We start from the raw sequence: 16,002 nt of genomic DNA on the forward strand, positions 1-16,002 counted from the left end.
ACACACACACACACACACACACACACACACACACACACACACACACACCACAAGCCCCATCATGAACTTCCAGAGCACCAGGAATAAAAAGACGATCCTAAGAACATCCAGAAAGAACACCAGTAATGGGAATCAATATTATGCTAAATTCTCAAGCATCGTAACAGGAAGTAGTAGCAGTATCTAAAAATGAGAAATCCAGAAATAGCAGTACGTACATGCTATTTAAAGGTCTGCAGAAACAGCTAGAAGGACTGAAAGGCTGTTTCTTGAGAACGGGTCTGGGAGGTGGGGAGAGATGTGGCTGGAAACTGCTGTTGTCGGAATAAGCTTTTTAGAATGATTTTATTTTATTTTTTTTTACTATAAGCATGTATCCGTTTGGCATAAATAAAAATGTAAGAAGTGTAAAAAGCAGACGAGAGACCTTGAAGCGTGATTTCCAAGGTGGTGAACTCATACAAGTCAGACTTGGCAAGGCAGGAACACCACTCGTTGGGAGCATGTCCCGGTTTTCCTCCATGCTCCAAAACTCAGCACAGAGCTTCCTCCCCTGGACCACTGATACAGTGAGATTTTTCACGCCCTCATTTGCTACTATACACTACATCTACTATACGCTACTGTTAGATCAGGTTGTGAGAGAGAAAAGACTAGGATACAAAGGAGTGTTGCAGCTCTAAAAACAGTCCAGGTTGGAGAAGGAGCTGAGAGGGAGAAGTTTGGAGATGGAGAAACGCTTGACTATTAGGGGAGTGAGGACAAGTAGGTCAATTTCCCCTGAATACTATCTCCCCAGCCGTCCCTCCTGCCTCATGACTACAGGTAATCATTCACCAAATCCTCTCCATCCTTTCAAAGTATTTTGGAAAAGCCCATGAATCGTATAGAAAATGGATCTCCTTACTTCAGGGTCGTGCTGTGCTTCTGATCAAAAATGTTAGCATCCTGGTTTTCCACCTGAATCCCCTACTTCGCTCCTTGCCAAATGACATTTGACTCTTGCTTAGACTCTGATTCATGGTCAAAGGACAAAGACTTGCCACTATGGAGGAAATTCTTTTGAAAAGGCTGTGAAGGCGATTCCAAAGAAGAGCTTTCTATGGCGACATTGTTGGAATCAGCGTACAGCCTTCCAGGGGGACTGCCCTAAAGGGCAACACTAATTCTGGCTTTCAAGTGTGTCGATGCTTGTTAAAAAGTCAGCCTCCTTACTTTAAAGTGCCAGCTCACAGTGCTAAAGTGTTTTCCTAAAACCTCCATAAATTCTTCTTTCCCTTTGATACTTGGGCAAGCCACCATTTCCTTCCCTACACAAACTAAAGGACGTGTTCGTGGAAGAAGAGGGAGGGAAGCCGATTTCTCCGGTTCTCCTCTAGATAATAATGAACCGCAAGCAGGCTTCCCGATGCCTTGCTAGGTGGGAGTTCTAAGAAGTGAGTCTAACGTGTCATTTGACAGGTACTCCTGGTCCCCCTCCCAAAAATGATGAATGGCTTGAAAACCGCAGAAGCCATCCATCTCCTTGCTGTGGGGAATGACCCTGATCTGCTTTATTTCCACCACCTGTGGAGGTAATAGGCGCAGCAGCTGTGTTCTGCTGAAGAGTAACATGGGTCCCCCTCTGCCGCAAAGGCCATCTCATAACTTAGCGGAACGGGCTGGCGGCAGGACCAGGGCTGAAAGGGAGGGAGGGTAGTGAAGACACATTTGACTCACTTGGTTGTGTTTGGTTTCAGTTCGTTACCCAACAAACCCAGGGGTGCACACTGAAACACCTGGTGAGAGTCTTAAAGACCAGACGCTTAAGGAAAAGAAGTGGAGCTCTAGGCCACCCTACCCCGTTGGCCACAAAAACTTAGGAGTCGGCAAGATGGCACTGCCCAAGTTGCCAATGAGTTAACTCCTGTGATCTCAAATCGCCAGACCTCTAAATTCCAATTGTGAGCCCAGCACAGATCTCCTTAGGGACCAAATCACCTTATATTTGAAAAGGTAGAAAGCATCTGTGTGTGTGTGTGTGTGTGTGTGTGTGTGTGTGTGTGTGTGTGTGAGAGAGAGAGAGAGAGAGAGAGAGAGAGAGAGAGAGAAGGAGAGGGACAGAAGAGGGTTTCTCTCTGAAAACTTCCCAGTGCACCAAACACTCTGCAACATTAGCAAGCACATGGTTCAACCCTTGCCCCTCAGCTTCACTGCCACGTATTGTTGGGTGAAATCACTTGAGCCCCAACCATGCCTCTGGGAGGGGAGCAGAGGGAGAGGCTGGGTAGAGTATAATGAGATGATTTTAAAGCCCTGTTAACTTTTTCCATTTTAACTGATATTTCTGGATGAGGCACCAGCTCTCTTGGGAGGCCAGTTCTAAGGCATTCCATGGAGCCCAAAGACAGCTGTAAAAGACTAGCTTGGGGCAGAGCTGCTGGGGAAAGAGTCGCACTTGAATTTCCAGCTATTCCAAGTCCCAATTCGGAAGGCTACAATTAGGGGAGGAGGCTGCCTCTTTACTCCCCAGTCCCATCAGGAACACAGTATGGAATGACCTCAGAAAACTCCCTACCTCTTATGGTTTGAGAACGAGGATTTCTTGCTTATTAGTACTGAGGACATATTAATACCCTAATGAAGGCGGAGAGGGGTTGACTCCATTTACAGGGATCACCTGGGCAGAAGGCCGTAGGGCTGGACTGCAGAAGCAGCTCTGCTAGAAATCAAGCCCATGTGTTTCTCCCCGCTGCCCAGTGTACCAGCACAGGACAAGCCTCCGGGATTGCAAAGGTGAATGAGATATCGTTCCTACCCCTAGGAGCTCAGATAGAAACGAAGGTTTAGGGTATCTTAGGGAGCTGTCATTTTAATTCCATTACAGATCCATTCAGGCCTGAAGCAAGCTCTTTGAGTGAGAGAGTCTCCTTATACCTCAACGTTTGCACTCATGAAATGAGGTATCGTGCCTACCATCCACTAAAATGTACCTTTTAATGGGCTCAAGGATTTACAAAACATTCTAGGGCCCTAGGCACTATGTCAATACAGAGTGCTACTCCTATTATGAACGGGTAGTAGCTACCACTACATCGAGCATTTAAGTCTGATGCTCTGTGCATTAGTGAAATGACTTCTGACTTCATTTGGCAAGTAAAGTGACCTCATACCAGCTACCACAGCACAAACTGACAGGGGCGGGGTAACCAGATGTGAAGAGATTTTGAAGTGCTGATTCCAGCAGGACTTGTGCTCATAAGGAAAAGACCTAACTGAATCACAAGAAAAATGGAAATGGAGTAGAGGGGAAATCTTCGTACCCACATGCCGGGTCAGGAGAAATTCACAGGTAACAATCTGGAGTGGGTGAAAGAAATCATCCAATCTTTAGCCACGTAGGTTTTCATCTCCTGATCTGAATTCACACAGCAGCAGGGCTCTACAGATGCTCAACAGCTGCCCAGCTCCATCCCAAGGCAGGTAAAACTGCCCCTGGGCAGAGTGTGTGCTGAACCAAGTCAACAAACTCCGGGCCTGTCTCCCACGGGAGGCTGCAGACGTCAGAGGGGCTCTGGCTTAGCGTGCCACAGGAGGGCTGTGTAGAAAGAGAGTCTGGTCAAGGCTCTGGAAAGCCCTGTGGAGTCTGTGGGGAACAATAAGAATGCAGAATATAAATGTAAGCTGCAGGCTGATGGGCCCATTAGGAATTAGGGCAGTCTTTGAAAGGAATCTGCGGAGATGATGCAAAACACCAAGCATGTGACCCAAATCGTGGCAGGGCATATTGGAGGGAGAGGGGAATGGGAATGAGACATTTTCTAATCTGATTAGTCTGAAGTTTCCCCTGAGTGTGGAGAAGGGTCAGTGCACAATTAGAGGCAAAGTTAGACTGCTTAGCGGCTCAGAGGGATGACCTCCTCAGAGCTAAGCCGGGCTCAGAGGCGGATGTGATCTGAGACTGAACCGGCTTCGCAACGAGTTGGGGAATCGTCTTTCTGCCTTTAATGTCAAATCGTCAAGGCAAAGACAAAACAGTCTGCTGAGAGGATGAGAGGATGATGACTTGGTGGCCTCAGTGCTGGATAGGAAACATCTAGGTCCCCCGGAGGCCAGGCTCCCACATTACTGGACTTTCCAGGACAACTCATCCTCGAGGCCATCAAGAGATAATCTAATAAACATCCGCAGCTTCCTGACTAGAAGACAGCTTAATGTGTGAAAGGCATTCAGATCCAACTGTTTAAAAACAAGGCTTCCTCTATGTGGAAGGATGCAGGTCTCTTCCAGTTCATTTCTAAGTCAGAGTGTGTGGTCTACGGTCCCTGATGGAAACTCCTCTCCTAGTCCCCAGTCAGTACTTAGTAGCAGGTGCCATGGCACTGGGGAATTTATGTATGTTATCTCAAGTCACTCTGAGAACCGCGAGGAAGTAGGTAGTGTTATCTCATTCTAGAGGTAAGGAATCTGGGGTTCAGGCAGGTCAAAAATCTTGCACAAGATTACACAGCTAGCAAGCAGATTCAAAGAATATAGGAGACAAGGTAGGGGTAAAACTGTCAAGATGTGACAAGCCACTGCTTATTTTTAGGCAGTAAATCAAACAGGTTAGAAGCAGGTCTCCGTATCTAAGTGGATCAAATGTCTAGTCACAAGTCTTCATTACAAGGTAAGAGACAAAAAAGGAAACATAAATAGTGCGGTGAGAATCCTTAGGAGGAGATAATCACCGCCAGGCAAGCAAATCCAAGAGGGCTTCATGGATACGGTGCTATCTGAAACGGGTCATAAAGAACAAGCTTTCAGCGGGTGAAGAAAATTGGAAGCTAGTTCCTACTGAAGAAACAGCAAGAGAAAAGGCAAAAAAGTGGGAATGCAGGAGGAATACATGTGAAATGCTAAATGAGCCATTTGGCCGGACTGTTGGGAATGAGAAGACGAGCTTTGGGAATGTGATAACTGTGGAGAAACTGGGCTCCTAAGCCTGCCTATTTCATCTCAGGTCCTTTACACTGGGATGGCCTATGTATCCCTCATACTGCTGCTAGCAAATGAAAGCAAATAGAGCTGATAGTCTAGAAGATAACCCCAGGTCAATCCAATGCATATACACACATCCAACTGAATTGGCCTCTTCTTGATTCCCCTCCTGATACCTTGGACTCTAGTTCTCCCACATGGGATTTAGTTTTGTCTGCTTCCTTTTGTTTCTTTTTTTGTCTCAGATGAGGACTCCCCACTCCAGCCCCTGCTTGAGAATAATGCCCTAGTGACAACCCTAAGCCCCACAATGGAGAAGGGGGAGAAGGAGCTCAAAGCTAAGGAGTTTGGTCATTCCTCAGAGAACAAAGAAATGGTACAGAAGGCTTATGAATAGAAGAGTGACACTATGATATTCTTGCTCTTAGAAGGTACTTAGCTGCAAGATGTAAAGATGGATTTAAAAATTTAGAGGCCATTGGAAGAAAGACCAATGTGGAAGCCCTGCCAACAGTCAAGAAGAAAGGTGGGTCAGAACAAGAGTGAAGATGGCGGGAATGGAGGGGAGAGAGTAGATGCAAGTAGTAGAAAGGAGGTAGGACTGTCAAGACATTCTAATCTACTGGCTAGTTGTAGACAATAATTCAAAATGGTTAGAAGCAGAAGATGTGCATTTTAAAGGTTCAGGGGTTAAGTCACAGCTCTTCTTTTTCTAGACTACGTGACTTTAGGCAAAATTTTCTCTCTCTAGACCTCAGCATCCTCTTGTAAGATAGGATAATTGCTCTGACCTTACCAAGTTGTCCTCACAAAGTAAATGAGGTAATGTATTCAAAGCAATGATAACAATGCCTAGAACACAGCCCCAAATGTCAGAATTATCAAGATAAGTATGCTAGAGGGGGGGGGCTGGAGTCATGCCATGGTAAGCATAAAAGATGACCAGAGTCTGGGTGGCTAGGAGGGTGGTGCCAGGAAGTCAAGAGTCAGGTTCAGTACAAGAAGTGAGGTGTTTCAGAAAGCAGTTGACTGTGCTTCCCTTTTGCAACATCAGAATCTCTGCACTTTACATCTAGTGTTCTAGCAGGACAGAGCTCTGTGCTAATAACACGAGGTGCTCTTACTGCATGTCTGTGGCCATTAGAAACTACTGCTTTGAAAAATCTGCCCTAAATTTTACATCTAAGACTCTCATAACCAATGAGTTTGTACATTTTCATTTTGTCCCAGGAATCTGTGTGCATATAAGTATATCTTAATGTTAAAAAGATAAAATGATACTTCATAATAGGCTCCCTAACATTCAAAATCATGACTCAGTTTTCCTTTTTAACACTTAAATGGAGATGTGTCATCGGTAATAAATAAAAAGTCAAGGGTAAATCAAGGGCAATTAAAGGCAGATGTAAAACCAGGAATAGGGCTTCCCTGGTGGTGCAGTGGTTGAGAGTCCGCCTGCCGATGCAGGGGACACGGGTTCGTGCCCCGGTCCGGGAAGGTCCCACACGCCACGGAGCGGCTGGGCTTGTGAGCTATGGCCGCCGAGCCTGCGCGTCCGGAGCCTGTGCTCCGCAACGGGAGAGGCCACAACAGTGAGAGGCCCGCGTACCGCAAAAAAAACCAAAAAACAAACAAACAAAAAACCAGGAATAGTCTCCGAAACAAAAATATGCAGGACATTGCCCATGAGGGTGGAGTTCTCACTTACCTGGAGAGTAAGGATCCCAGAAGATCATCATTCAAAGGTAATCAGGAGGACCTGCACAGCCTTTTGATGTCTTTGCTGGGTGATAATTTTTCCCTGCATTAAAACAAAGTAAATGGACTTGTATATACTTTGTGTCTCTTGAGTAACAATTACACTCTATAGGAAAGAAAACACAGATGTGTCCTAAAAGCATGCACCTGGAAATAAGTATGAAAACTGGTACTGGAATCACAGTAAGGAAAAAAAACAGTAATACTGCATTTCACCAACTGTTTTTCATTTCACAAGTCACTAGATTCTGTCCTTACAAAGGCCTTTCCATCAAGATTCAGATTCTTGGTTGGTGATAGTACAGCCTATTAAGGCTGTAGCCACGAGTATTGCTCTAAGTAATCGATCTGCATTCTTGACCACTAGTCAAAAATGGTTCTGATATTTGAAAACATCTCTTAATCTGACAGGCATCTAGAGCCTCCAACACAAGTATTATATGACTGGAGGGTGTTTTTCTAGTCTTTTCCTTGGACCCAAACCTTATAACTTAGAAGCCCCAACCGGGACCTTAACATTCACCTCAATTTTTTCTCCAGACCAGCCCAACAGTCATTTTCCCCAGCCTGCTGAGGGCACAGAAATGCTTGTCCAATGTTCTAACTCAGACAGTGTTCTTCCAGGCATCAGGCAAAATTAGAACCAACAGGAAAGAAAGTGGGCTTCTTTCTTTGCAGTAGTTTATAAAATGATAGGAGAATGTTTATGTCTAGAATTGGAGCTTGTTGGATCTGGAGAACCTCAGAGTTGTCTGATCAACTAGCCCCATTTTCCCAGGAGGTGTTCCTTTAGTGAAGGAGGGTCACAATTCTCACCCTGGGAAGGGGTACCACTAGGGTGGAAGGCAAGGCCAGGGTCATGCAAAGCTCAGGCCACACATCCTCCAGGAGGCTCAGAGAAGCTTAAAGATTCAAGGAAAAATACCATCTTTATAACAACTCAACAAGGGTGTATTATGGATTAGGAAAAAAAACATTCACAACTAAAATAAACTATGGGACCTTCAACAATATTTAGGGTATGTAGGTAGCCACTTGGGGTGCAGACTTCAGGTTTGGGGATGAAGGAAGGGGTCATGGGGAAAAGAGATGGTAGTGGTCTGTAGTAATAAAATCAGAGGCTAGAGTTTGATCTAAGGTTTTCTAACTCCAGTTGAGTATTCCGCCCCCCTCAACTATATCAGTCTGTGGACAAGATGAACACCAAAACATATTAAGATGGAGCTCCAGTTGTTTGTAACAGTGACTTAATAAAGCTCAATGCAAACATGATAAATGTATTCGAAATAGATTATGCTGAGCTTCATTATCTTCAAGGAGAAATAATTTCAAAGAAATTCTATAGAAAGTATACTTGCAAATCCCCTGTTCTGTGTATTATAAAAGTCACACTTATAAATCCCACTTATCACTAAAATAATGTAAAGAGACGACATCTCAGAATTAAACCTTCTAACATTGATTTACTATGTTTCAATTGAAAACCTCTAGAAACCAATTAAAAGAAAATGCAAAGGGGCAATCCTATTATTTTGAAGATACAGGGCCTCCCCTATTCCATCAACAAGCAAAGCTCACCATCCATCACTATGAAATATCTGTACCCAGATAATCTCCAAAAATGATTTAAGGTGGCTTTGCTACATGGTGGAGTATGAGAAGACATGTCAATTTTCTTTTTGCCCTTTTTGATAAAATACAAATTCCTTCATTAGGTTCACAGAAACGTAAATGATTTATTAGAATCAATAAAATAAAAGCTTACTTTTCCCGATCTTGGTATACACAGGTAGCAATGAGTCTTTCAAAATTCTCAAAAGTATTTTTCTTGAGCTGTTCATGGGCCTGTGCAATTAGGACATTCGTATCTGGACAGGGATCCTCAGGCACCTGGTAGTGATGTGCAATGGTTATGACTTCTTAGTCTGTGAGTTTCCCGACAGACGCATCAGTATTTCTCTGTAAAGAAAATGGAAAAACACTCAAGAAATTATATCTAAGACTATTTTACCTTTCTTTCTATTAAAAATATCCAAATCCCATTTTACAAAACTTTACCAACTTCCCAGAGACAGGTTATTATTTTTCTTTAATTTAATTTCTCTACCTATGAGCAACAGGAAGGCACTCGTGCTAGAATGGAAAACAATAAGCACAACAACTTATAAATAAAATGGCACTTTGCCCAGAGTCAAACTTCTACCACATAACAGCCTACAACCAGGAAGTAAATTCTTAAAGTCCTCGAATGGTCAAAAATCCTGTGACTAAATACATGATTTCATTCAATACCTATTAATCTTGCTGTATACAAAATAGTAACAGACTTGGGGTTCTGTTTTCCCAGGGTATAAAGCTTATAAATCATAAGTCAGAGAGGTGTTTTGGAGATGGGGAAAGCGATTATGCACATTTCTGTAGTAAAAAGTAAAAACTGACACACCCTTCCAGTGAGAGAAAAAAGTGAAAAGAACTGTGTAAAGGTACAGTTGTCTGAGTCTTTAGAAGGCAAATGGCACTGATATCATTTGGCAGAGCAAACAAATAACAACAAAAAAAAACAAATGACAGCAACACATTCACAATGAGGCCTCAAAGCTTAACAAATTGGCTGACATGTTTTCAATATATTCGCTATATGAAAGCCATAACCCATGCAACAGGCATTAGAAAGAATTACATCAAAATGGTTAAAATGCAAACTGTTATGGTGGTTAAATGAATAAGCTTCCACCATCTAGAAAATCTACTTACTGGAAAAAAATTCAGTTCCCAAGAATCCCAAATAAATGAGGGAATACAAGATTTGTTCTTCTGTTATAGACTGGTCTTTTGGAATAATATGGTTTTTAGTTCTTTTAAATATTTCTTGTCATTTTCACTATCATTTAAGAGATCTATAGGTTCTTCTGGTCAAGAATTTCCTTAGATAAGAGTGTAGGAAAGCCCACAGCTATGATGTTGACCTACCTGAAGGAACTGTATTTCACCTACATCCACTTATTAGGGTCTCTGGGGTTTTTGTTTTGTTTTGCTTTGCTTTTGTTTTTTTAACGGGAAATGGAGGCCAAATTCAACCAAGAGGACCCCACCATTGCAGCAAGTCAGTTTGGATTAGACGATCAATCAGTAACATTGGCCGGGGGCTCACTATCTGGAAAAAACTGTAGTCACTTTGGCATCTGAACTTTTCAGAGTCTATAATCTATTTGGGCTGTCCAGGCATCCAGATGAGCTCCCTAGCTACTAACTGGGAGGGCCACTTGAATGAACTGAGTAATAATAATAACCCTCACTACTTGTTGAGTTCTTGCTATGTGCCAGGCCCTGTGCTGCTGGGTCCTTTTGGCACGGATCATCTCATCTGGCCCAGAAGGTAGATACTAGTATTAGCCCCATGTTACAGATGAGAACACTGAGGCAGAGAAATGTGAAGTAATATGTCCAGTGTCACGAAGTCAGAATGCAAACCCCTGCAGTCTGGCTCCAGAGCCCATGCTCCTGCATACTATTCTGTCCCTCTTCTGTTGGGACACAGAAGAAAGAGTGACCGCATGGAGTGGGGCTCATTCAGGGAAAGCTGAAGACAGTGGCTTTTGAGCTGATTTTTTAACAGACCTCTCTATTCCCTTTTCCGTCCATGACCTGTGCTTTGAGGGCTATCACTAACCCGCATAAATAAGTAAGAGAAAGTAATTTCAGAAACCCTGAGTCACCAACCATCTCTGACAGAGAGCCAAGCGACCACGGAGGAACCACTCCAAGGGAAGCCCCTGGCTCATTTACAACACTGGTCATGGAATAATCAGTCATGACACATGCACAGAACTGAACACTATGCAACCATGAAAAGTAGGCTGTTGACTGGTATTAACTGGTATGAAAGACATCCATGCTATGTTGATAAATGTAGTATGACCCCAATGAAACTAAAGATACCGGTACATACTGACATATATATGCACAGAAAAAAAGACTGGAAGGATACATACCAAAACATCTATAGCATCATCCCTGATTGCTGAGCTTTCTTTATATATAGGTATAAAAATGATTTTATACCTATATATAAAATGTCTGCTTTTTCTGAATTTTTATAATTATCAAATATTACTTTTTTTTTTTTTCTTTTTGCGGTACGTGGGCCTCTCACTGTTGTGGCTTCTCCCATTGCAGAGCACAGGCTCCGGACGCGCAGGCTCAGCGGCCATGGCTCACGGGCCTAGCTGCTCCATGGCATGTGGGATCTTCCCGGACTGGGGCACGAACCCGTGTCCCCTGCAATGGCAGGCAGACTCTCAACCACTGCGCCACCAGGGAAGCCCCAAATATTACTTTTATCGTCAGAAAAATACCCATTTGAAATCTTTTTCTTTTTGAGGATAGAAAACGGCATGAAGAAGAAGTTGGCACACTCCCAAGGACGAGGGAAAAGAGCGTCTGCAGCAATAACTAGAAACTTACCACGTACCTTTAACTAAACCTGCTCTAGCCCCACCAGGTCATAAAAGTTTATTTTCCTCTAGAGGGGTGGGATAGGGAGGGTGGGAGGAAGATGCAAGAGGGAGGACGTATGGGGATATATGTATATGCATAGCTGATTCATTTTGTTATAAAGCAGAAACTAACACACCATTGTAAAGCAATTATACTCCAATAAAGATGCTTAAAAAAAAGTTTATTTTCCTTTTCATTGGATAAACTGAAATTATCCTGACCTCACTGCAGTGAAAATTTATATCTGCTGTGTTCTGCATGCCTGGGTTTTAAACACCTCAGTATTCCACTGCTTTCCATGTCTTTTCTTTTTAAATTTTATTATTTTTTAACAACTTTATTGGAGTATAATTGCTTTACAATGGTGTGTTAGTTTCTGCTTTATAACAAAGTGAATCAGCTATACATATACATATATCCCCATATCTCCTCCCTCTTGCGTCTCCCTCCCACTCTCCCTATCCTACCCCTCTAGGTGGCCACAAAGCACGGAGCTGATCTCCCTGTGCTATGTGGCTGCTTCCCACTGGCTGTCTATTTTACATTTGATAGTATATATGTATGTCCATGCTACTCTCTCACTTCGTGCCAGCTTACCCTTCCCCCTCCCCATGTACTCAAGTCCATTCTCTACATCTGTGTCTTTATTCCTGTCCTGCCCCTAGGTTCTTCAGAACCATTTTTTTTCTTTAGACTCCATATATATGTGTTAGCATACGGTATTGGTTTTTCTCTTTCTGACTTACTTCACTCTGTATGACAGTCTCTAGGTCCATCCACCTCACTACAAATAACTCAATTTCGTTTCTTTTTTATGGCTGAGTAATATTCCATTGTATATATGTGCTACATCTTCTTTAACCATTCAGCTGTTGATGGACACTTAGGTTGCTTCCACGTCCTGGCTATCGTAAATAGAGCTGCAATGAACATTGCTGTACATGACTCTTTTTGAATTATGGTTTTCTCAGGGTATATGCCCAGTAGTGGGATTGCTGGGTCATATGGTAGTTCTATTTTTAGCTTTTTAAGGAAGCTCCATGCTGTTCTCCATAGTGGCTGTATCAATTTACATTCCCACCAACAGTGCAAGATGGCTCCCTTTTCTCCACACCTTCTCCAGCATTTATTGTTTCTAGAGTTTTTGATGGCCATTCTGACCAGCGAGAGGTGATACCTCATTGCAGCTTTGATTTGCATTTCTCTAATGATTAGTGATGTTGAGCATCCTTTCATGTGTTTGTTGGCAATCTGTATATCTTCTTTGGAGAAATGTCTATTTAGGTCTTTGGCCCATTTTTGGATTGGGTTGTTTGTTTTTTTGATATTGAGCTGCATGAGCTGCTTGTATATTTTGGAGATTAACCCTTTGTCAGTTGCTTCATTTGCAAATATTTTCTCCCATTCTGAGGGTTGTCTTTTTGTCTTGTTTATGGTTTCCTTTGCTGTGCAAAAGCTGTTAAGTTTCATTAGGTCCCATTTGTTTATTTTTGTTTTTATTTCCATTTCTATAGGAGGTGGGTCAAAAAGGATCTTGCTGTGATGTATGTCATAGAGTGTTCTGCCTATGCTTTCCTCTAGGAGTTTTAGAGTGTCTGGCATTACATTTAGGTCTTTAATCCATTTTGAGTTTATATTTGTGTATGGTGTTAGGGAGTGTTCTAATTAATTTCATTCTTTTACATGTAGCTGTCCAGTTTTCCCAGCACCACTTATTGAAGAGGCTGTCTTTTCTCCATTGTATATTCTTGCATCCTTTAGCAAAGATAAGGTGACCATATGTGTGTGGGTTCATCTCTAGGCTTTCTATCTTGCTCCACTGATCTATATTTCTGTTTTTGTGCCAGTACCATACTGCCTTAATTACTGGAGCTTTGTAGTATAGTCTGAAGTCAGGGAGCCTGATTCCTCCAGCTCCATTTTTCGCTCTCAAGATTGCTTTGGCTACTCAGGGTCTTTTGTGTTTCCATACAAATTGTGAAATTTTTGGTTCTAGTTCTGTGAAAAATGCCAGTGGTAGTTTGATAGGGATTGCATTGAATCTGTAGATTGCTTTGGGTAGTATAGTCATTTTCAGAATGTTGATTCTTCCAATCCAAGAACATGGTATATCTTTCCAACTGTCTGTATCATCTTTAATTTATTTCATCAGTGTCTTATAATTTTCTGCATACAGGTCTTTTGTCTCCTTAGGTAGGTTTATTCCTAGGTATTTTATTCTTTTTGTTGCAATGGCAAATGGGAGTGTTTCCTTAATTTCTCTTTCAGATTTTTCATCATTAGTGTATAGGACTGCAAGAGATTTCTGTGCATTAATTTTATATCCTGCTACTTTACCAAATTCATTGATTAGCTCTAGTAGTTTTCTGGTAGCATCTTTGGGATACTCTAGGTATAGCATCATGTCATCTGCAAACAGTGACTGTTTACATCTTCTTTTCCAATTTGGATTCCTCTTATTTCTTTGTCTCCTCTGATTGCTGTGGCTAAAACTTCCAAAACTATGTTGAATAACAGTGATGAGAGTGGGCAACTTTGTCTTGTTCCTGATCTTAGTGGAAATGGTTTCAGTTTTTCACCATTGAGAATGATGTTGGCTGTGGGTTTGTCATATATGGCCTTTATTATGTTGAGGTAAGTTCCCTCTATGCCTACTTTCTGGAGGGTTTTTATCATGAGTGTTGAATTTTCTTGAAAGCTTTTTCTGCATCTATTGAGATGATCATATGGTTTTTCTCATTCAACTTGTTAATATGGTTTATCACATTGATTGATTTGCATATACTGAAGAATCCTTGCATTCCTGGGATAAATCCCACTTGATCATGGTGTATGATCCTTTTACTGTGCTGTTGGATTCTGTTTGCTAGTATTTTGTTGAGGATTTTTGCATCTATGTTCATCAGTGATATTGGTAGGTAGTTTTCTTTTTTTGTGAAATCTTTGCCTGGCTTTGGTATAAGGGTGATGGTGGCCTCGTAGAATGAGTTTGGGAGTGTTCCTCCCTCTGCTATACTTTGGAAGAGTTTGAGAAGGATAGGTGTTAGCTCTTCACTAAATGTTTGATAGAATTCATCTGTGAATCCAGCTGGTCCTGGGTTTTTGTTCGAAGATTTTTAATCACAGTCTCAATTTCAGTGCTTGTGATTGGTCTGTTTATATTTTCTATTTCTTCCTGGTTCAGTCTCAGGAGGTTGTGTTTTTCTAAGAATTTGTCCATTTCTTCCAGGTAGTCCATTTTATTGGCATATACTTGCTTGTAGTAATCTCTCATGATCCTTTGTATTTCTGCAGTGTCAGTTGTTACTTCTTTTTCATTTCTAATTCTATGGATTTGAGTCTTCTCCCTTATTTTCTTGATGAGTCTGGTTAATGGTTTATCAATTTTGTTTATCTTCTCAAAGAACCAGCTTTTAGTTTCATTGATCTTAGCTATTGTTTCCTTCATTTCTCTTTCATTTATTTCTGATCTGATCTTTATGATTTCTTTCCTTCTGCTAACTTTGGGGGTTTTTTGTTCTTCTTTCTCTAATTGCTTTAGCTGTAAGGTTAGGTTGTTTATTTGAGATGTTTCTTGTTTCTTGAGGTAGGATTGTATGGCTATAGACTTCCCTCTTACAACTGCTTTTCCTGCATCCCATAGGTTTTGGGTCATCGTGTTTTCATTGTCATTTGTTTCTGGGTATTTTTTTATTTCCTCTTTGATTTCTTCAGTGATCTCTTGGTTATTTAGTAGTGTTTTGTTTAGCCTCCATGTGTTTGTATTTTTTGCAGATTTTTTCCTGTAATTGATATCTAGTCTCATAGCATTGAGGTCAGAAAAGATACTTGATATGATTTCAATTTTCGTAAATTTACCAAGGCTTAGTTTCTGACCCAAGAGATGATCTATCCTGGAGAAGGTTCCATGAGCACTTGAGAAGAAAGTGTATTCTGTTGTCTTGGATGGAATGTCCTATCAATATCAATTAAGTCCATCTTGTTTAATGTATCATTTAAAGCTTGTGTTTCCTTATTTATTTTCATTTTGGATGATTTGTCCATTGGTGAAAGTGGGGTGTTAAAGTCCCCTTCTATGATTTTGTTACTGTTGATTTCCCCTTTTATGGCTGTTAGCATTTGCCTTAAGTATTGAGGTGCTCCTATGTTGGGTGCATAAATATTTACAATTGTCATATCTTCTTCTTGGATTGATCCCTTGATCATTATGTAGTATCCTTCTTTGTCTCTTGTAATAGTCTTTGTTTTAACGTCTATTTTGTCTGATATGAGAATTGCTACTCCAGCTTTCTTTTGATTTACATTTGCATGGAATATCTTTTTCCATCCCTTCACTTTCAGTCTGTATGTGTCCCTCGTTCTGAAGTGGGTCTCTTGTAGATAGCGTATATACGGGTCTTGTTTATTTATTTATTTTTTTTTGCGGTACGCGGGCCTCTCACCATTGTGGCCTCGACTGTTGCAGAGCACAGGCTCCGGACGCACAGGCTCAGTGGCCATGGCTCAAAGGCCTAGCCGCTCTCCGGCATGTGTGATCTTCCCAGACCGGGGCACGAACCCGTGTCCCCTGCTTCGGCAGGCGGACTCTCAACCACTGCGCCACCAGGGAAGCCGCGGGTCTTGTTTTTGTATCCATTCAGCCAGTCTGTGTCTTTTGGTTGGAGCATTTAATCCATTTACATTTAAGGTAGTTACTGATATGTGTGTTCCTATTACCATTTTCTTAATTGTTCTGGGTTTGTTATTGTAGGTCTTTTGCTTCTCTTGTGTTTCCTGCCTAGAGAAGTT

The 16,002-nt window shown here is 41.8% G+C and overlaps 1 protein-coding gene across 1 annotated transcript in view; it reads right to left on the minus strand.

Moving 5' to 3' along the window:
- Positions 1-16,002, minus strand: part of EFHC2 (EF-hand domain containing 2) — a 200,423-nt gene that overhangs the window by 23,238 nt on the left and 161,183 nt on the right. Inside the window, 2 exon segments of the mRNA XM_029240869.1 lie at positions 6,668-6,760; positions 8,483-8,674. Of these exon segments, the coding sequence (XP_029096702.1) occupies positions 6,668-6,760; positions 8,483-8,674 (285 nt within the window).

The sequence above is a fragment of the Monodon monoceros genome, unplaced genomic scaffold, assembly GCF_005190385.1.
Source record: "Monodon monoceros isolate NGI ecotype Baffin Bay Population unplaced genomic scaffold, NGI_Narwhal_1 Super_Scaffold_22, whole genome shotgun sequence".
Classification (NCBI taxonomy): domain Eukaryota; kingdom Metazoa; phylum Chordata; class Mammalia; order Artiodactyla; family Monodontidae; genus Monodon; species Monodon monoceros.